General features: G+C 38.2%; 1 protein-coding gene across 3 annotated transcripts; it reads left to right on the top strand.

Moving 5' to 3' along the window:
* Positions 1-14,004: 14,004 nt before the first annotated feature.
* On the top strand, positions 14,005-21,545 carry LOC107766110 (PHD finger protein ING1). 3 transcript variants are annotated; one of them, XM_075257034.1, is made up of 7 exons: positions 14,005-14,151; positions 16,033-16,104; positions 16,712-16,903; positions 17,794-17,853; positions 17,961-18,038; positions 20,966-21,125; positions 21,212-21,545. In XM_075257034.1, the coding sequence occupies exons 1-7, from the start codon at positions 14,124-14,126 to the stop codon at positions 21,219-21,221; spliced, it is 600 nt and encodes a 199-aa protein (XP_075113135.1). In that variant the 5' UTR covers positions 14,005-14,123; the 3' UTR covers positions 21,222-21,545. The 3 variants fall into 3 exon arrangements, with proteins under 3 accessions (XP_075113135.1, XP_075113133.1, XP_075113134.1); XM_075257032.1 differs by having other exon boundaries at positions 17,961-18,057; XM_075257033.1 differs by lacking the exon at positions 16,033-16,104 and having other exon boundaries at positions 14,021-14,151; positions 17,961-18,057.
* Positions 21,546-22,074: the final 529 nt, after the last annotated feature.

Genomic DNA, 22,074 nt, shown 5'->3' with positions numbered 1-22,074 from the left:
GCCTTACATACCAGTACATTTTTCATATTGACGCCCTATTTCACGGGGCCTGCGTTTTCTGCTCGCGGGTGCAGGTAGGCAAGCTGACGGTCCCCTTTCTTAGGATCCCTGATCAACGAGAGTTGGCGTGCTCCACTTGATCCGGAGCTGCTTTTGATTTTGGTACGATATATATATATATATGGGAATGACATGCCTCAGTACCGTCTTTGTACAGTTATGTTTCCATTAGAGGTATGTAGACAGTATGTCTAGTTGGGTTGTTTGTGGCCTTGTCAGCTTTCAGTTATTGGATGTATAGTTGTCTATTGCAGCCTTGCCGGCTCGCCCTCTGTATTCTGCATGTATATGTACATATGCCTTGTTGGCAGGTTTCCTTCATGTATGTTAGCTTTGTAATTCAACAGATGTTATACAGGTTCATATCCTAGACGCATGCTTAGGGGTGTTTGATAGGTAGGACTCAGGCACCCGTCGAGGCTCATCGTTTTGGGTCGTGACATTTTCATTAAGGTTCTGGGCGCTTGAATTTTTACAACCTTATTCAGTTTTGGTTTAAGTCCCCCTAAAAAATAACTAATAGCATTCTCAGTTGTCAAATCAACACCAATTAATAATCTATCAAACTCTGCTTGATATTCCTTAATCCCAGCAGTTTTGCTTAAATTCTTCAAAGCTTCCATAGAATCCTCAAAATTATCACTAAACCTTTCATTTAAAGCTAGTAAATATTAAGTCCATGATAAATCTAGAGTGGAAGTTCTAGACTTCACATAGGATCTATGCCAAGCAATGGCATCGCCATCCATGTGAATAGATGTCACCTTTACCCTTTGTTCAAATGGAACCTCATCCATAGAAAAGTATTGATCGACTTTACATAGCCATATATGCAAATACACCATAAAATCGAGAAAAATCTAGTTTTGACAATCGAGTAAAGAAGTTACCATTTCATTGATGAGCAGAACCACTATATGATTCTTTGTTCCTGACCTCCATTGCTTTCCCTCTGTTAATCGAAGATTCAGCTACAATTTATTCTTTTCCCCTTTGAGTGATAATTCCAATAGCTTCTTTAAGACCTAGCGATTTCTTATCAGCTTGCGAATTCCTCTCGCTAATACTTATCATGCCATCCATTACCTTTTGTAACTACTCTTAATTTGTGACAGTTTATCCTCCATTTTGTCAGCTGGTTTGTCTTGATTTTTGTGTTGAGTATTATTGAGTATTCCGAGAATCGATTGCTCTGATACCAATTGATGCAATCAATGAATATCGCAATGAAATATGTTAATCTAGGAGCTAAGCTCGAAGAAGATGATAGCTAATTCAGGGCAAAATCGAGAAGAGTGGCTGATAGAGATGTGAGAATAGAAGAGAGAATAGAATGTTCTTATTTTATGAATGAATCCAATTACAATGCAACAGTGTATTTATATCACAACTATTGAGCATCAATATTAATACCATTCTCTCTACATTGCACTTCCCAACTAACTATTTTAACTTACTTTAACTAACTCGTAACTAACTCCTCTGAAAAGTACAACTAATGCAATGTCAACTGCAATGTTTATTTCCCCAGTTCATTTCTGCTTCTACAACCTTACACTTGTATCATGAAGTTGATTGGAATTTGGTGTTTTGCCTTGTAAGGTGCATCGGCCATCAAGAAACAAGAACATAACGAGAAAACAAAATTATTCAAAGATTATTTCTTTATTTTTTTGTTCCTCAAGTTATATACAATCTAATACATATATCGAAAAAACTTTTGGGAATCGAAGATTATTTTTATCAAAACATATTTTAAATATTTTTCTTTTAAGAAACACCATTATAATATCGGATTTAAATTTTATGAAATCAAGAATTTTACCATGTCGAATTCGAAGTGACATGAATGCTAATAGATTTTACTAGTAGAACACTTATACATTTTATTACACTTTATAAGGTTGTTTTTTATTTACTAAATTTCAGAAAGTGTAATTGATGAATCATACTTAACTTTTAATCGTGATCATAATTAGGTGGGGTTGAATGAAAGGAACCTTTAATATTATTGGATATATTTTTTTTATTTTTATAAATACTACCCAAGCTTCCACCTCGTGTGTCATGACCCTGGTTCGCCCTCCGTGAACCATCGTGACGGCACCTAATTTCTACGACTAGGTAAGCCTAACTTGCGGAAGAAAAACCCAAAATTTTGCGGAAGTAAATAATTTAAAACAGAAATAAAGCAGTAACAGTGTTTAAATATGTCGCTCGGCATACATCACGCTTAACTCTCAATATCAAAATATAAATCCAAGACCCAGAAACCCACGAATCACAAGCTAAGATCAATAATACATGGCTCTAATTTCGGAATGTCTAATAAGAACAGAAAAAAATATAGAAGGGCTAAAATACTAAAAGCAGGAATAGAAAAAGACTTCTCGGTCTGCAGATACGGCAGATGTACCTCGAAGTCTCTAGAGTAGTCGCCTTCTCAAGGATGATAAGCCTGAATAGCGGTACCTAGATCTGTACATGAAAAACATGCGCAGAAGGGGCATGAGTACACCACAGTGGTACTTAGTAAGTGCCAAGCCTAACCTAGGTTGGGTACTGACGAGGAAGGTCAGAGCCCTAGTGAGATTAAATAATTATAAAGATGACAGGATAAGATAAGCAGTACAATTGAGCATCTACAGTAAGAATCTACACAGGATAATAAGAGTACAATAACGGAAACAGAGATAAAGGCAAACCACAAGGAAGTAACCGGGGATCTCTCAGTATCCCGAGGATCTCTTAGTACCAATATATACCAGGGATCTCTTGGTATTCCGAGGATCTCTCGGTATCCTCAATATATGCTAGGGATCTCTTGGTATCCCGAGGATCTCTCGGTATCCTCAATATATGCTAGGGATCTCTTGGTATCTCAAGGATCTCTCGGTATTCTCAATATATGCTAGGGATCTCTTGGTATCCCGAGCATCTCTCAGTATCCTCAATATATGATAGGGATCTCTTGGTATCCCGAGGATCTCTTAGTATCCTCAATATACGTGCCAGGGATCTCTTGGTATCTTGCACATCAGTCCAGATCATAAATACGTACAACGGATCTCCCGGGATGCCGTCCCGTAGTCCCAAATTAAAAACACATAGAAACAATACAAGAATACTCAATTAAATGCAAATTTCGTACCAAGTAAACAGTTAATTCTAGCCTAACATGCTTCACGTACTGAAATTAAAGCAGTTTAAGCAAATAGGCAATTAAGTCAACTAAACATGCTTTTCTAAACTACAACATGCTAAATTCGCAAGTAGAGTAAGGCAGGAAAAAGGAACTCAATTGAAATACTTAAAGTAAAACCGAATTTTCAACAATTAGCTCAAGTACGCACTCGTCACCTCACGTACAAGGCATTTCAAATACCAAATATATCATATCCTAAGGGGAAGGTCCCCCACACAAGGTTAGACAAGTCACTTACCTCGAACCGGCTCAAAATCAATCTGAAACCACGCTCTTGCCAGGAGTACTCGACTTCAAATGGCACAAATCTATTCAATTCAATTTCATAATGTAAATAACACTTCAAGTAACAGGTTCTACAATTAAATTCTAAGCTAATACCTGAAATTATGTAAAAAGACCAAAATGCCCCTCGGGCCCACGTCTCAGAATCAGGTGAAATTTACATTTTCAGAAACCTCATACTCTCACGAGTCTATGCATAATAAGAACACTGAAATCGGAGTCCAAATGACCCCTTAAATTCTCAATTAAAGGTCTCTTAAACTCAAGCCCTAATTACCCATTTTTCTCAGATTTCTCACCACTAATTAGGTCTTTAATCACATAAAAACGAGTTATGAAGTCAAGGACGTTACCTCCAAGTGATTTTCCTTTGTTTTCCTCAAAAATCTCTCTCAAAAGCTTCAAACCCGGATGAAAATGGTGAAAGAATCCCTCAAATTCGCGAAGGAAACTATTTATATGTTCTGCCCAGCGATTTCCGCATTTGCGGCCCTAGGACCGCATCTGCGGTCCCGCTTCAGCGGACACAACATCGCATCTGCGACTTTCATTAAAATGACAGCTTCTGCATCTGTGGACCTCTAACCGCAGGAGCGGTTCCGCTTCTGCGAGCCCTTCACCGCATCTGCATTTCCTGAGGAATTGACACAAAGCCGCTTCTGCGGCCCTTTAGCCGCTTCTGCAGCGCCGGATCTGCGATCCCCAAACCGCAGATGCGAAAATACCAGAAGACCAACTGCTGCAGCAACTTCAACTCCAAAATTTCCTCCGTTAACCATCCGAATTCATCCCGAGGCCCTCGGGACCTCAACCAAAGGTATCAACATATCCTAAAACCTTGCTCTAACTTGTACCAATCTTCAAACCACTTCAAACAATACCAAATCAATGAAAACACATCGGATTCAAGACTAAGTTTCTAAAATCTTCCGAATTCCGCTTTTGATCAAAAACCCAACCAAACCACGTTCGAATGAGCTGAAATTTTGCACACACATCCCAAATGACATAACAGAACTATTGCAACTCTCAGAATTCCATTCCGACCCTCGGATCAAAATCTCACTATCAAACCGGGAACTTCCAAAATTCAACTTTCGGCATTTCAAGCCTAAATTAGCTACGGACCTCCAAAACATAATCCGAACATGCTCCCAACCTCAAAATCACCCAATGGAGCTAACGGAACCATAGAATTTCCATTCCAAGGCCGTCTTCATACTGTCCCGACTACGGTCAACTTTCCAACACTTAAGCTCTCATTTAGGGACTAAGTGTCCCAAAACTCTCCGAAACTTAAAATCGAACATCCCGGCAAATCAAAATAGCATAAATAAACTTGGGAAAAGCAGTTAATAGGGGATCGGGGCGTTAATTCTTAAGACGACTGGCCGGGTCATCACATCCTCCTACACTTAAACATTTGTTCGTCCTCGAACGAGCATAGAGACATATCTGAAGTAGTGAAAAGATGAGGGTAACGGCTGCGCATATCCTGCTCGGTCTCCTAGGTCGCCTCCTCGACCGGCCGACCCCGCCATTGGACATTCACTGATGCAATGTTCTTTGACCTCAACTTTCTAACCTACATATCCAATATTGCCACCGGCTTCTCAATATAAGATAGATCCTTGTCCAACTGGTCTGAATTGAAATCCAACACATGCGACAGATCGCCATGATACCTCCGGATCATCGAAACATGAAATACCGGATGAACTCCTACCAAGCTGAGAGGTAAGGCAAGCTCATAAGCAACCTCCCCAACACGCCTCAATATCTCAAAAGGGCCAATAAATCTCGGACTCAATTTCCTTTTCTTCCCGAATCTCATAATGCCCTTCATAAGCGAAACCCGAAGCAGAACCCGCTCTCCAACCATATAGGAAATATCACGAACCTTCCGGTCCGCGTAACTCTTCTGTATGGACTGGGCTGTACGGAGTCTATCCTGAATAACCTTAATCTTTTCCAAAACATCTTGAACTAAGTCTGTGCCCAATAGTCTAGCCTCACCCGTCTCAAACCAACCCACCGGAGATCTACACTGCCTACCATATAAAGCCCCGTACGGTGCCATCTGAATGCTGGACTGATAACTGTTGTTGTAAGCAAACTCCGCCAATGGCAAGAATTGATCCCAAGACCCTCCAAATTCAATCACACACGCACAGAGCATATCCTTAAGAATCTGAATAGTGCGCTCAGACTGTCCATCAGTTTGAGGGTGAAATAATGTACTCAACTCCACCCGAGTACCCAACTCATGCTGAACGGCCTTCCAGAATCGTGATGTGAACTGAGTACCTCTATCTGAAATGATGGAAACCGGAATACCATGCAGACGAACAATCTCCCGAATATAAATCTACGTCAACCGCTCCGAAGAATAAGCAGTACACATAGGAATGAAATGAGAGGACTTGGTCAGCCGATCCACAATCACCCAAATAGCATCGAACTTTCTCAAAGTCCGTGGAGCCCAACTACAAAGTCCATGGTGATCCGCTCCCACTTCCACTCCGGGATCTCTTTCTGTTGAAGCAACCCACTCGGTCTTTGGTGCTCATACTTCACCAGCTGACAGTTGAGACACCAAGCAATGAATCCAACTATATTTTTCTTCATTCGCCTCTACCAATAGTGTTGTCTCAAATCCTGATACATCTTCGCGGCACCCGGATGAATGGAATACTGTGAGCTATGGGCCTCCTCTAGAATCAACTCTCGAAGCCCATAAACATTGGGTACACAAATCCGACCCTACATCCTCAATACCCCATCATCACCAATAGTCACATCCCTAGCATCACTGTAATGAACTTTGTCCTTGAGGACACGCAAATGAGGGTCATCATATTGTCGCTCCCTAATACGATCAAATAAGGAAGACCAAAAAACCACGCAAGCTAGAACCCGACTAGGTTCCGAAAGATCCAATCTCATAAACTGGCTGGCTAAGGTCTGAACGTTCATCGCTGTAGGCCTCTTCTATGCTGGTAAATATGCCAAACTCCCCAAACTCTCCGCCCGACGACTCAAGGAATCAGCCACTACATTGGCCTTGCCCGGGTGATACAAAAAAGTAATATCATAGTCCTTCAGCAACTCTAACCACCTCCTCTAGCGCAAATTTAGATCCATTTGCTTGAACAGGTGCTGCAAGCTCCGATGGTCAGTATAAATCTCACAAGGCACACCGTATAAGTAATGGCGCCAAATCTTCAAGGCGTGAACAATGGCAGCTAACTCAAGGTTGTGAACAGGGTAGTTCTTCTCATGTATCTTCAACTGTCTGGATGCGTAGGCAATCACCATACTACCCTGCATCAACACCCCTCCGAGGCCAACCCTAGAGGCATCACAATAGACCGTATAAGACCCCGAACCTATAGGCAGTATCAAAATTGGGGTTGTGGTCAAAGCTGTCTTAAGCTTCTGAAAGCTCGCCTCACACTCCTCCGTCCACTGAAACGGAGCACCCTTCTGGGTCAACCTGGTCATAGGGGCTGCAATCGATGAAAACCCCTCCACAAAACGACGGTAGTAACCCGCCAAACTAAGGAAACTACGGATCTCTATAGCTGAGGATGGTCTGGGCCAACTCTACACAGCCTCTATCTTCTTCATTTCCACATGAATACCTTCACTCGATACCATGTGGCCTAAGAATGCCACTGAATCCAACTAAAACTCATATTTCGAGAATTTAGCATATAACTTCTTCTCTCTCAAAGTCTAAAGCACAGTCCTCAAGTACTGCTCATGATCTTCCTAACTCTGGGAATACACCAGAATATCATCAATAAAGACAATGATGAACGAGTCAAGATACGGCCGGCACACTGTGCATCAAATGCATAAAGGCTGCTGGGGCATTGGTCAGCCCAAATGACATAACAAGGAACTCGTAATGACCATACCGAGTCCTGAAAGCAGTCTTCGGGATATCTGGCTCCCGAATCTTCAACTGATGGTCACCTGAGCGCAAGTCAATATTAGAAAATACCCGTGCGCCCTGAAGTTGGTCAAACAGATCATCAATACGAGGCAAAGGATAACAGTTCTTCACTGTAACCTTGTTTAACTGGCGATAATCAATACACATACGCATAGAACCATCCTTTTTCTTCACAAACAAGACAGGAGCACCCCAAGGTGATACACTGGGCCGAATAAAACCCTTATCAAGCAATTCCTGTAACTGATCCTTCAACTCATTCAGCATAGGAGGAGCCATACGATATGGAGGAATAGAAATGGGCTGAGTTCCCAGCAATAGATCAATGCCAAAATCAATATCTCTATCAGGCGGCATGCCTGGAAGATCCGCTGGAAACACATCGGGAAAATCCCGTACTACTGGAACTGAATCAACTGAAGGGGTGTCAATATTGACGTCTCTCACATAAGCTAAATACGTGTCACACCCCTTATTAACCATACGTTGAGCTTTAAGAAAAGAAATAACTCTACTGGGAGTGTAATCTAAAGTACCCCTCCACTCAACATGTGGTACACTTGGCATAGCCAGCATCACAGTTTTGCCGTGACAATCAAGAATAGCATAAAGGAGCGACAACTAGTCCATGCCCAAGATAATATCAAAATCAACCATGCTGAGTAATAATAGATCGACTCTGGTCTCAAAACCACTAAGAGCAACCAAACACGATCGATAAACATGGTCCACAACAAGAGAGTCTCCCACAGGAGTAGAAACATAAGCAGGGGAACTCAAAGAATCCCGAGATACACCCAAATGCGGAGCAAAATAAGAAGACACATAATAGTAAGTAGAACCTGGATCGAATAGAACCAATGGATCTCTGTGGCAAACTAATATAATACCTGTGATGACAGAATCAAAGGCAACAGCCTCGATACGAGCCGGAAGGGCATAGTATCTGGCCTGGCCTCCCTCTCTAGGGTGACCTCTACCTCCCCGACCTCCACCTCTAGCTGGTTGAGCAGGTGGGGTAGCAACTAGAGCTGTAACCATAGCCTAAGAACTCTGCGGGGCACGCTGTGAACTGAGAAGTCTGTGGAGGTGCACCCCTCCCAAGTCTGGGGCAATCCCACACCATATGACGTGTGTCACCACACTCAAAACAAACTCTGGGAGGGCGTGGTGGTTGTGATTGGCTAGGTCCAAGTCTGCTGGACTGACCTCTGAAAGCACCCCGCGTAGGAGGCGCGCTAGATACCGGTGGTGCATAATAATGCTCCTGAGGTCTAGGAGGAGCTGGAGCACTACTGGCTGCTGGAAGAGCTGAATGAACATGACGACTCATATAACCCCTACCATGATGACCTGCAACTGGGGTACGGGCACCAGAATAATGGCCCAACTTTCGAGACCTCTTGGACTCCCTCTCCTCTCTCTCCCTAGTGTGCATACCCTCAATCCTCCTAGCAATGCTCACCACCTGCTGATAAGAAATATCCATCTCCAACTCACGAGCCATGCTAGACCTGATGCTAGGAATAAGGCCCTCAATAAACCAGCGAACTCTCTCGCGAATAGTAGAAACCAAGGCTGGTGCATGCCTAGCCAAACTAGTGTAACGGACAGCATACTCTAAGACAGTCATAGCGCCCTGGTGTAAATGCTCAAACTCTGCGCGCCGTGCATCCCTGAGGCTCTAAGGAACATACTCTCTTAGGAACAGATCTGAAAACTGAGTCCAAGTTAGTGAAGCAGCCTCATCCGGACTGTCTAACTCATAGGTGCGCCACCACTCATAGGCGGCTCCTCGAAGCTGGAAGGTAGTGAAGGAAACCCCGCTCGATCCTGATATACCCATGGTACGGAGAATGCGGTAGCTCTCAACAAGAAATCCCAGAGCATCCTACGATGCGAGACCACTAAATATAGGAGGCTTGTACTTCTTGAACCTCTCAAGCCTCAACTGCTCATCTTCGGAAGCCGCTGCCCTGTCCTCGGGCTGAACTGGCACTGCAGACGGTATAAGAATAATCTCAGGGACCTGCTCAACATGCACTCACTGCTCAGGAGTGCGGGCGGTGGGAGTCTGTGCTCCTCTCCCGGCCTAGGATGTGGCTACTGCAAGGGGAAGCAACCCTGCCTGAGCCAAAGTGGTGTACATGCTCATGAACTGTGCCAGAGTCTCCTGAAGAGCTGGAGTAGTAGTAGCAGTAGGCGTGTCAGGTGCCTAGACTCCGGCTGGAACTGTTGGTGGTACCTCGGCAACAGCTCGCGTAGGTGCTTTGGCTGCACCATGTGCACGTCCTCGGCCTCTACCCCGGCCCCAGCCTCTGACGGCTGCAGTAGGGGGCGCGGGTGCCTGATCATCTTGAGTAGCACGTGTCCTCGCCATCTGTGATAGAATAGAAGACAAAAGTTTAGAATTGTGATGTCAAAATATCGCACGACAAGGAAATTAAATGAAGTGAAATTTTTCCTAACGGTTACATAGCCTTTCGTAGATAAGTACAGACGTCTCCGTATCGATCAGCAGGACTCTAATAAACCGTCTTGTGATCCGTGACTCCTATGAACCTAGAGCTCTGATACCAACTTGTCATGACCCCGGTTCGCCCTCCGTGAACCATCGTGATGGCACCTAGTCTCTACGACTAGGTAAGCCTAGTTTGCGAAAGAAAAACCCAAAATTTTGCAGAAGTAAACAATTTAAAACAGAAATAAAGCAGTAACAGTGTTTAAATGTGCCGCTCAGCATACACCATGCTTAACTCTTAATACCAAAACATAAATCCAAGACCCGAAAACCCACAAATCACAAGCTAAGATCAATACTACATGGCTCTAATTCCGGAATGTCTAATAAGAACAGAAAACAAATACAGATGGGCTAAAATACTAAAAGCAGAAATAGAAAGAAACTTCTCGGTCTGCGGACGTGGCAGATGTACCTCGAAGTCTCTAGAGCAGTCGCCTCCTCAAGGATGATAGGCCTGAGTAGCGGTACCTGGATATGTACATGAAAAACATGCGCAGAAGGGGCATGAGTACACCACAACGGTAATCAGTAAGTGCCAAGCCTAACCTCAGTTGGGTAGTGACGAGGAAAGTCAGGGCCCTACTGAGATTAAATAATTATAAAGATGACAGGATAAGATAAGCAGTACAATTGAGAATCTACAGTAAGAATCTACACAGGATAATAAGAGTACAATAACGGAAACAGAGATGAAGGCAAACCACAAAGAAGTAACTGGGGATCTCTCAGTATCTCGAGGATCTCTTAGTACCCTCAATATATACCAGGGATCTCTTGGTATCCCGAGGATCTCTCGGTATCCTCAATATATGCTAGGGATCTATTGGTATCCCGAGGATCTTTCGGTATCCTCAATATATGCTAGGGATCTCTTGGTATCCCGAGAATCTCTCGGTATCCTCAATATATGCTAGAGATCTCTTGGTATCCTGAGGATCTCTTGGTATCCTCAATATATGCTAGGGATCTCTTGGTATCCTGCACCTCAGTTCAGATCATAATACGTACATGGGATCTCCTGGGATGCCGTCCCGTAGTCCCAAATTAAAAACACATAGAAACAACACAAGAATACTCAATTAAATGCAAATTCTGTACCAAGTAAATAGTTAATTCTAGCCTAACATGCTTCACGTAATGCAATTAAAGCAATTTAAGCAAATAGGCAATTAAGTCAACTAAACATGTTTTTCTAAACTACAACATGCTAAATTCGCAAGTAGAGTAAAGCAGGAAAAAGGAACTCAATTGAAATACTTAAAGTAAAATCGGATTTTCAACAATTAGCTCAAGTACGAACCCGTCACCTCATGTACAAGGCATTTCAATTATCAAATATATCATATCCTAAGGGGAAGGTCCCACACACAAGGTTAGAAAGCCACTTACCTCGAACCGACTCAAAATCAATCCAAAACCATGCTCTTGCCACGAGTACTCGACTCCAAATGGCCCAAATCTATTCAATTCAATGTCATAATGTAAATAACACTTCAAGTAACTGATTCTACAATTAAATTCTAAGCTAATACGTGAAATTATGTAAAATGACCAAAATGCCGCTCGGGACCACATCTCGGAATCGGGTGAAATTTATATTTTTAGAAACCCCGTACTCTCACGAGTCTATACATAATAAGAACACTGAAATCGGAGTCTAAATGACCTTTCAAATCCTATATTAAAGGCCTCTTAAACTCAAGCCCTAATTACCTATTTTTCCCAGATTTCTCACCACTAATTAGGTCTTTAATCACATAAAAATGAGTTATGAAGTCAAGGACGTTACCTCCAAGTGATTCCCCTTTGTTTTCCTCAAAAATCTCTCTCAAAAGCTTCAAACCCGGATGAAAATGGTGAAAGAATCCCTCAAATTCGAGAAGGCAACTATTTATATGTTCTGCACAGCGATTTCCGCATTTACGGCCCTGGGACTGCATCTGCGGTCCCGCTTCTACGGACACAACGTCGCATCTATGACTTTCATTAAAATGCTAACTTCTGCATCTGCGGACCTCTAACCGTATGAGCGGTTCCGCTTCTGCGAGCCCTTCACCGCACTGCGGTTCCTGAGGAATTGACACAAAGCCGCTTCTGCGGCGTCGCATCTGCGGTCCCCAAGCCGCAGATGCGAAAATACTAGAAGACCAGCTGTTGCAGCAACTTCAACTCCAAAATTTTCTCCGTTAACCATCCGAATTCATCTTGAGGCCCCCGGGACCTCAACCAAAGGCATCAAAATATCCTAAAATCTTATTCAAACTTGTACCAATCTTCAAAACACTTCAAACAATACCAAATCAACCAAAACACATCGGATTCAAGCCTAAGTTTCTAAAATCTTCCGAATTTCGCTTTTGATCAAAAACCCAACCAAACCACGTCCGAATGACCTGAAATTTTGCACACACATCCCAAATGACATAACGGAACTACTGCAACTCTCGAAATTCCATTCCGACCCTCGGATCAAAATCTCACTATCAAACCGGAAACTTCCAAAATTCAACTTTCGGCATTTCAAGCCTAAATTAGCACGGACCTCCAAAACACAATCCGAACAAGCTCCCAACCCCAAAATTACCCATCGGATCTAACGGAACCATCAGATTTCCATTCTGAGGCCGTCTTCATACTATCCCGACTACGGTCAACTTTCCAACACTTAAGCTCTCATTTAGGGACTAAGTATCCCAAAACTCTCCGAAACTTAAAACCGAACATCCCGTCAAATCAAAATAGCAGAAAAAAACTTGGAAAAAGCAGTTAATAGGGGATAGGGGCGTTAATTCTTAAGACGACCGACCGGGTCGTCACATCGTGGGTGGAGATTTGAATCTTCATTTACGAAGTCCTTCCGCTTCCTCAATAATAATAATAATAATAATAATAATAATAATAATAATAATAATAATAATAATAATAATAATAATAATAATAATAATAATAATAATAATAATAATAATAATAATAATAATAATAATAATAATAATAATAATAATAATAATAATAATAATAATAATAATAATAATAATAATAATAATAATAATAATAATAATAATAATAATAATAATAATAATAATAATAATAATAATAATAATAATAATAATAATAATAATAATAATAATAATAATAATAATAATAATAATAATAATAATAATAATAATAATAATAATAATAATAATAATAATAATAATAATAATAATAATAATAATAATAATAATAATAATAATAATAATAATAATAATAATAATAATAATAATAATAATAATAATAATAATAATAATAATAATAATAATAATAATAATAATAATAATAATAATAATAATAATAATAATAATAATAATAATAATAATAATAATAATAATAATAATAATAATAATAATAATAATAATAATAATAATAATAATAATAATAATAATAATAATAATAATAATAATAATAATAATAATAATAATAATAATAATAATAATAATAATAATAATAATAATAATAATAATAATAATAATAATAATAATAATAATAATAATAATAATAATAATAATAATAATAATAATAATAATAATAATAATAATAATAATAATAATAATAATAATAATAATAATAATAATAATAATAATAATAATAATAATAATAATAATAATAATAATAATAATAATAATAATAATAATAATAATAATAATAATAATAATAATAATAATAATAATAATAAAATTAAATGAGGAAAAATGCAAAATTTTACAAGTAAAGGGCATTTCTCCCTAAATGCCAAATAGTATACTAGAGATTCATTAAATATTACAAACAAAATCCCCAATTTTGGCAAAAACACAAATCTCTCTTTGAAAATAAAAATTCCATATAGGGCAGATTTACAAATTCCAGAAATCTCATGAGGACTAAAGTGAAATTACCCCAAAGTAAAAATAAAGAAACTTTAGGGGCATAAATGTCCTAGTATTAATCGGAATCGGATCCTATATTAGGGCTTGAAACTCAAAACGAACAAATCGTCGCTGGCGGGAAGATTCTCATGCAATTAACCGAATCGTCAAATTTTCCTCTAAAATATAAAGTTTCTCCGGAAAATGTCATTCATCGATGAATTTCAAGCCAGTAAGTCTGAATTTTAGTTTTAAAGTTTTATTTACCATACTTTTTTTTTTGTATAATTGTTATCTGTTCCTATTTCTGTATTATAGATTTATCGAATGTAGCGTTATTTTGTATTTTCTTTAATGTAGAGCTTAAAACAACAAAAACAACAAATCCAGTACAATTCCACGAGTGGGGTCTGGACCTTAGACAATTCCACGAGTGGGGTCTGGACCTTACCCCTACCTTGAGGGTAGAGAGTAGAGCCGTCAAAACCCGCTACTTGGATAGGGCTGGGTTGGGATTTTTTTAGCCCATTTAAAATTGAGGCTTATAAGCGCGGCCCAAGTCATCCCGCTGGCCCTTGAGGCTTGACCGAGGTTGGGTCTGGGCTGGCCCATGGGCCAAAAATTAATTAAATTCATTTAAATATTTAAAAAAAGTAAAAACTAAAAAAATATTAACTATAATCCCCATTTTTCAACCTTAGATTGCTCATTTACCCTTCCATGTCAACTAGAATTTATATTTTTGACATGCATGTAGTATGACAAGATTAGTTTTTCTTTTGCTTAATTAACAACGAACTAGGAAAGTTTTAAGTGGCCAATAATAATATTTTTCAAAAGAAAATATTACTTTGAGTGGCCAATAATCAGTCTGGTTACTTTAATATATTATTAATTATTAAATTGTTCTTCAGTATAGAAATGGTCAAGTTTTAATACCTAAAGAAAATTGATAACACTAGCAAATTTCACGAATTTTTAAAATTTATGGATTATAATGATGAAATCAACAAATAATGTTAAACCTAAATAAAAACCATTAACATATAAACTTATTAAAGCAATTCCTGAACCTAAGGAAAGTGAAAGAAAAGTACTAAAAAATATTCATGTAATGTTAAAAAAAGAAGAGATATAGAGAATTTGCGTTTCAATTACGAGATTCCTTGTCAAATATTAAGATTCTTGTACACCTAAATAAACAGAAGTCGTTCATATGATTAAGAGATTAGGTCACGAAAAAATATCTAAAAATTGAAAAAATATTTTTTTCTAAAAGAATTGAAGGGCCGGCCCGTCCTAGCCCGCGACCCTCTTAGGGCTAGGCTGGGCTGGTCATTTTAAGGCCCATCTAGATGGAGGGCCAGCCCACCCTAACCCATCAAATTTAAAAGCCCACGAGACTTGGACTGGGTTGGACTGGGCTAGCCCGTTTTGACAGCTCTAGTAGAGAGGCTGTTTCCGACAGAGCTTAAAGGTTTCCATTTTTTCAGATTTAACAATTTTTTATTTAATGTTACTATACATTCCCAATGTGTAAGTAAGGACAATAATTGGATTGATAAATTTAGTTTTCCAAATAACTTAAGCATATATGCTGCTAATGTCTGTTGGGGCTTTATGTGTAAGGCGCAAATATAGCGGCGAGAAGAAAATTCCAAAAATTAAAAAGTAATCTAGAATAATAACTTTAAACGCAACTTGTATTGGTGGAAGATAGCAGGTACCCGGTGGAATAGTCGAGGTATGCACAAGCGGGGGCGGACACCACCGTCATAAAAAGTGATAAACTATTAGCACAATAAAATAATTATATATAAAAAGGAAATGGATTTTTTTTTAAAGTTTGTAACTTAGTGAAGTAGTTATTATTTAGTAGTGCCCACTTCATGACATAACCCATTAGTGATATGATGCATGCCTTACTTTCCTGGTGGCCTGAATTGAAATGTTGCCTAAGCGAGGCGAAACGCTGAACCTATTCTAGTTTCGAGCATGATATTCAGTATTGTCTATGCAAGTGTGATGCATTACTAATTATGGATGAATTAGTTCCTCTGTGTAATTCTGCATTGATTTCTAACAAGTTGCTATATTGATGACATTGTCTCAGATATAGAAGCTCTTCCGAACCATTTACGGAGGAAATATGCCTTATTGCGTGATTTAGATAAAAGTCTGCAAGGTATTACTTATAGTGCAAAGCTTTATATACTATTGGACTATTAAAGTTCTCTTATGCAAGTGAGCTGCTTTCCAACTTTCCATTGTATTGTGCTTAATTAAGTACAATTGTACAATATCTAGTAGATTGATAATCCACTAGCATTCTGAGTCTGGAAAGTTTATGGATTTTAAGTGGAATAAGGAGCCATCTTTGGCACAATGCTGACAGGCAGCTTATTGTAGCGTGTAGTCCTTCATGTAGTCCCTTTGCACCATATCTGATGGAACGTCTACTACTGCCATTACCTAGTTTAGTAGAAGCTTCAGTGGTATATCATCGTTAAGTTGCAGAACAAAACAGTACCATTCTGATTGCCAGTGTTCAACTGGTTCAGCAATTAGCCATATCGCCCCTTTGTTCTGTTTTACAATGCAAAGATGATCATAAGTATACTCCTGATTGGAGAAGGGAATATAGGGTGATTTTGTAAGATTCTCAGTATTATTTAGCATTGCTGTGTTAGTAGCCCGACACGAGCACAGTAGGTTAGTGGTGTATGTTGTTTCTTTGTTGCCTAGTGTATGGCATTATTACCAAGAAAGTGCTTTTCTTTTCCCCTGAACAGGAGTCCAGAGGCAAAATGAGCAACGTTGTGAGAAAGAAATAGAGGATATGATACAGCGTATTAAGGCTGGTAACGTGACACCAGACTCTTCACTAATCAAATTCTCTGATGATGCATTGGATGAGCAAAAGCATGCAATCCGAATTGCTGATGAGAAAGTTGCATTAGCTTCTCAGGCATATGATCTGGTAGGTATTTTGGGAATTGCATCCTCTTTCTACATCAAGCAAACAGTTTCGTTCAATAGTCACAGTTCCTTCAGTTCAATTATTCTAGGTGCAATTGCTCTAAGCTCAATTGGTCATTCTCCTATTTTTAGCGTCCTTGTTAAGTTGGAAATGGATGATCAAGTGGTTATTCTCTTGATGCTTGAATTGGATAAAATGTAGAAATGGTTTTGTGAGTGTGTTAATCTTTGAAATATTTTGTTCATTTTTTACCTGTAGAAGAAGTTTTTGTCTAAATTCCCTTTGTTCCTGAATAACAAAAGAGAAAGATTACGGCATTAACCAGACAGTCATTCTGAGTAGCAATTATGACAAAGTCCCTGTTTGACTGTATGGTGGATAGGGCAATTTTCCAATTTTGGCATTTTAAAGGACACACAAAAATGATCATGATTCTGATCATAATATCATGTCCTAAAAAAATTTGTATGAATTCCAAGGGCTATGTCTAAGGAGCTTCTGTTGAATTTTTATTGATCACCCCATACGTGAACTTAGTTTTGGTTGCTGAATCCCGACTATTTTTGAGATCTCAGCTTCCTTGAAAATATGCTCCAATATATGGCCCAAGACAAGATTATGCAGGTGTTAATTGAACGGATATCCGGCATGAATACAAACTGATACAACGAAAAGGAGTAAATGATTTTGATAAGATGAATACGAAAAGGAGTAAATGATTGGTTGTACGCATATTTCTTCACTTCTGACATGCACTATTGTTTTTATTTTTTTCAATCAAGTGATCATTGTGTGGTTTGGAATTGAGGTGTGATAAGAGTTGTAGTTTTTGCTGATTATTCGGTCATCAGTAACTCTTTATGACAATTAGTGAGAAATTCTTGAAACAGGTAGACGCTCACATTCAGCAGCTCGATCAGTACTTGAAAAAATTTGATGAAGAGCTCCGGAGAGGTATGTTTGTATCAGCTTCATCATCTCTTCACCAAGAACAGTGTCCAAACTTACTCGTTTCTCTGACTGTTGAACAACTTTCTCTTTATGGATTCTCTTTTATGCAGAAAGAGATGTTGCTGTTGTTACTGGAACTCCTGCTACCACTGTTGAAAATAATGGAAAGTCCGGAAGGTCTGGTGAAGGTAAGGGAGGGCGCAAGAAGTAAGTGATATATCTCTATCTTATTCCTATGCTTATTACATTTTTCCTGCAGTATTGATCTAAATAGCCATCCAACGGAATGATCCCCATATTTCACCATTTCTAATGCTTATTGCACTTTGTGGATGATTGTTCTTTATTTATTTAATTAGTATCATTTCCTATTTGAAATGGAAATCTAATAAGAAGCCTCAATCATCTAAAAGAATAAATTGATTATGTGTTGAAAGTCAAGAGATCAATGTTGCTAAAAGTTAGAATATGTCTTGGTTAATAGTATGGATTATTCTATTTGGTCATCTCATAATTTGGAATTTAGTATTCAGGAAATTTTCTTAGCCTAAACTATATTTACTTAGGAAAATTAATTTAGCCTGAACTTTTTTATTTCTTCAGCTTAAATTTACCTATTTCATGTAACCTAAACTATTAGGAGCTTCCATTTATGTTATTCACCAACCAATTCTAGACAAGTTTCTTTTTCTATTTTCATATGGTGTCGGAGCCTCTACGACTTTGTGTAAAGACCAATGTAATGTTGGCCTACTGGCTGACTGCTTATGATGCCTACTTTGCCAATGTACTTTGCCTGCAAGATATTTCAACCAGGTCTTGCAATCCAACTACTTCTTAGTCCTGAAAGTTCTTCCTAACCCTTACGGCCCAAAGAACTTCTCCCTTTTGTACCCTTCGAATCTTCTCTTGTCATCTCCTTCTGCTTGAGATACTGTAAATGTTCGGCGATGTCTCAAAGTCACTTCCTACACCACTTGCAGGGGCGGCGACCCTATAGAATATGTGGTCTAAAGCCAAAATCTTAGGAGGCCTTAAGTTTGTTCAATAACTTTTTTGTATATTTTATTTGGAGTGTATCCTTTTAACTTCTTAAAATGTAAAGTAATGATTTTTTGATTTTTTATAATCAATTTCTTTTTTGATTGACTATATCCAAATCTTGAAATCTTTCTTGAGATAGTGTTGATCTTAACCAAGATCTTATTGATCTTAATGTTTTAAATTTTCTTTCAACTGAGATAATACCGAAAATGTTTAAATTATTCTATAAGCAATAAAATATTTATGAAAAGAAGAACAAAGACTTCACCTGATTGAGTATGTCAATTAGAATATTATCCTCTACTTCTAAAATTTCTCTTAGCACTTTTAATTCCAAAATATAAGTTGAAACCATGAATATCATAGTGACTATTATGCTTTAAGAAAGGTTTAGTGTTAAGACTGGTTTTACAAATCTAATAGTTTGATATTCTAATTAGTTTGACCTTGAATATTTGCAATGGCACTCAAAGAATTGAAGGAAAATAGTACAAAGTCAAAGTTGCAAAGAAGATTGATTCAAGTTTAAGTGAATTAGACAAAAGAAGTAGGATTTAACTGCAATGTTTATTGGCTACAACTTTCAACTGTAATTACTTCAATCATATTTTAAAATAGTAGCATAAGCTTTGGAAATTTGTGCTTAATGGTTTGTGAAAGTTTGACAACAAAATTAAAAAAGACTCATTCTTTACTAATAAAAATTGCATATTATATACTTATATATAATTTGAGCAATTTTGAAATCTAAACTTTTGGGGACTAAAGCCCTTTAGGGTTAAGTTGGCCCTGACCACTTGTAACTTCAAAGTTGATCTGCTTTCATCCCCTACCCTGAAGGTTATGTTGCTGATGAAATCTCCGCTTCCTTTCATAATATTCCTCCAAAGTCCACATATAAAAGGAATTATGATATTTTCAGTCCTCCATCCCATGTCAACAATTCCATCCTTTTCTGCTATCCCCTTCCTCCATAGAGCGTGCTCCTCAACCCCCCTCCCCCCCAAAATTTTGTTGGGGACGTCACGTCCTCCCAGTTGACTAAGTGCAAAATATGCTATTCACAGAGATTCAAGATGAGTTCTCTTTTCTATTTATTTTCTCTGTTTTCACAATGAGCAATATATTGACGTAAATAATGAGGTATACCGCGTTATCTTGCCTTGTACCCTTGAGTCGTTGATTCTTGTAAAAGTTCAGGCTGACAATGATATAGGCTGTTAGGCAGAGTCGTAAATTATTGGGTGCTTAGGTCCTTCTCTATATAGGATTTATGGTCTTCTGTTAGGATGTTAAAGAAGTTCGTTCATGAGGACGGGAAATAGGTGTCTTAAGCGTTGATATAAGGAACTGTAATTCCGATTGCTCACTGGTCGGGGGTCGCTAGATACTCATTATTGCAAATAGGTGGCTTATCCATGCTGTACTGCCTTTTCAGTTAAACCAAAGCCCTGGGTGCAACTCTTGGGATTATAATTCTTACCTTTTATACGACGGAATGAGTTTTCTATGATTTTGAGTTTGTAATAGTTGAGAGAAGATATTTATTCCGAATGTTGGCTTGTCCAAGAGTGTGTTAGTGTGAATTTCTATTGAACACTGTATTTCTGCCACTAATCATGAAACAAGTTTCACTTTATTTTTATTTTATATGAAGTAATATTTTATTGGGAAGTGAGAAATTGGCTAAGGTTTCTTTTTGTTTACTTTGTTTTCTACAAAATGTGAGATATTAGTTGGAAAAGCAGTATTCACATTGGAGCAAATTAATACAAAAAGTCATGTCAGATTTTTTGCTGCAGAAACTAGAAAGGGGAACATTCTAAAAGATGCAGTTTTATTAAGTGTAAGCAGAAAAAATTGTCTGATGCATTAATTTGGACAAAATGGCTTCCCTTGGGCACTGAACCAGCTTAATTCACTTTTGGTGTTAGTTTTCCAAGTTTCCACATTTTTCGCCATGAAGGTTCAGTTTCTGTGGCCTGAATGATAAATGTCTGTGTGATTGTATATATCTGTCCTTGTGTAGTACAGACTAAACTTGTGTTAAAGGGAATAATTTCTTCCGCAGAACACGTCTTGCAACAGCAGCGGCAGCTACAGCCACAGCAGCAGCAGCGGCAACACCAAGTGGAATGGATTTGGATCTACCTGTTGATCCAAATGAACCAACATATTGTTTCTGCAATCAAGTTAGCTATGGTGAAATGGTTGCGTGCGACAATCCTAATGTATGTACTCAGCCAAGTTTCATCAATCCTCTTTTTTAACTTGATTAGATTGAACATTTGCTAAAATTTGATTACTCCTTCTACAGTGCAAAATAGAGTGGTTCCACTACGGCTGTGTTGGCCTTAAAGAACAGCCAAAGGGAAAATGGTTTTGCGCGGATTGTGCAGGAACACAAAAGAAGCGGAAAGGCAGATGATAGTAGTAGAAGAAAATAATTCAGTATACTGATTTAAGACGTTTTACCACCGGAAAAATTTATGTAGATACTGTACTTCTGTAATTTTGTTATGTGTAGCCATTATTAACAAGTCACTCTTGCATTCTAATTGTAGGAGGGAAGTACAATAAGTCAACAAAAAATTTACTCTTGATTGTATGAACTATAACGAACAAATAAACTATTGTCTTTTACCAATCAACATATTTGTAACCTACACCTTGACCATCAGTCAAATAAATACCATCTTCCTTGACAGTCCATTGACAAACAGTTGCACGGGCAGGACTAAGTGCATCCTTAACACACGTATCTTTTTCATTGAATACCTCAAAAGCTTTTTTCCTTAGAATTCCACCAAAACTGGCCAAAAAAACATAGTTTTAGACCAATTGACATGAAATGATACATATATTATATATCCGCCGGCTATTTTTAGTTTAAGAGATTAGGTAAACGGCTATTTGGGTTAATTCTTCAACGCACTTATCTTTATCATTGAATACCTTAAACCCTTAAAGTTCCACCAAAAATGGCAAAAAAAAAAAAAAACAGAGTTTTAGACCAATTGACATGAAATGACCAATTGATATTAGTTGTTGGAGCAATATTATGGTACCCTGTATCATTGTCTTTAGATGTAGAATGAACCCATAGTATAGGGGGCATTCATGCATAAATCTCATACTTTTGCCCGGTAAATATATTACATTTTGCTTGTGAAAAGCAAA

This window comes from Nicotiana tabacum, chromosome 7 (assembly GCF_000715075.1).
Source record: "Nicotiana tabacum cultivar K326 chromosome 7, ASM71507v2, whole genome shotgun sequence".
NCBI classification, from domain to species: domain Eukaryota; kingdom Viridiplantae; phylum Streptophyta; class Magnoliopsida; order Solanales; family Solanaceae; genus Nicotiana; species Nicotiana tabacum.
The sequence above is the reverse complement of the archived record's forward strand: the minus strand, read 5'-3'. Positions and strand labels throughout refer to the sequence as shown.

Coding starts and splice junctions, on each gene's coding strand:
- LOC107766110 (XM_075257032.1), top strand. CDS start 14,124: ATGTCATTCATCGATGAATTTCAAGCCA. Junction 16,105..16,711: donor TTTAGATAAAAGTCTGCAAG/GTATTACTTATA, acceptor TCCCCTGAACAG/GAGTCCAGAGGCAAAATGAG. Junction 18,058..20,965: donor GGTAAGGGAGGGCGCAAGAA/GTAAGTGATATA, acceptor TTTCTTCCGCAG/AACACGTCTTGCAACAGCAG.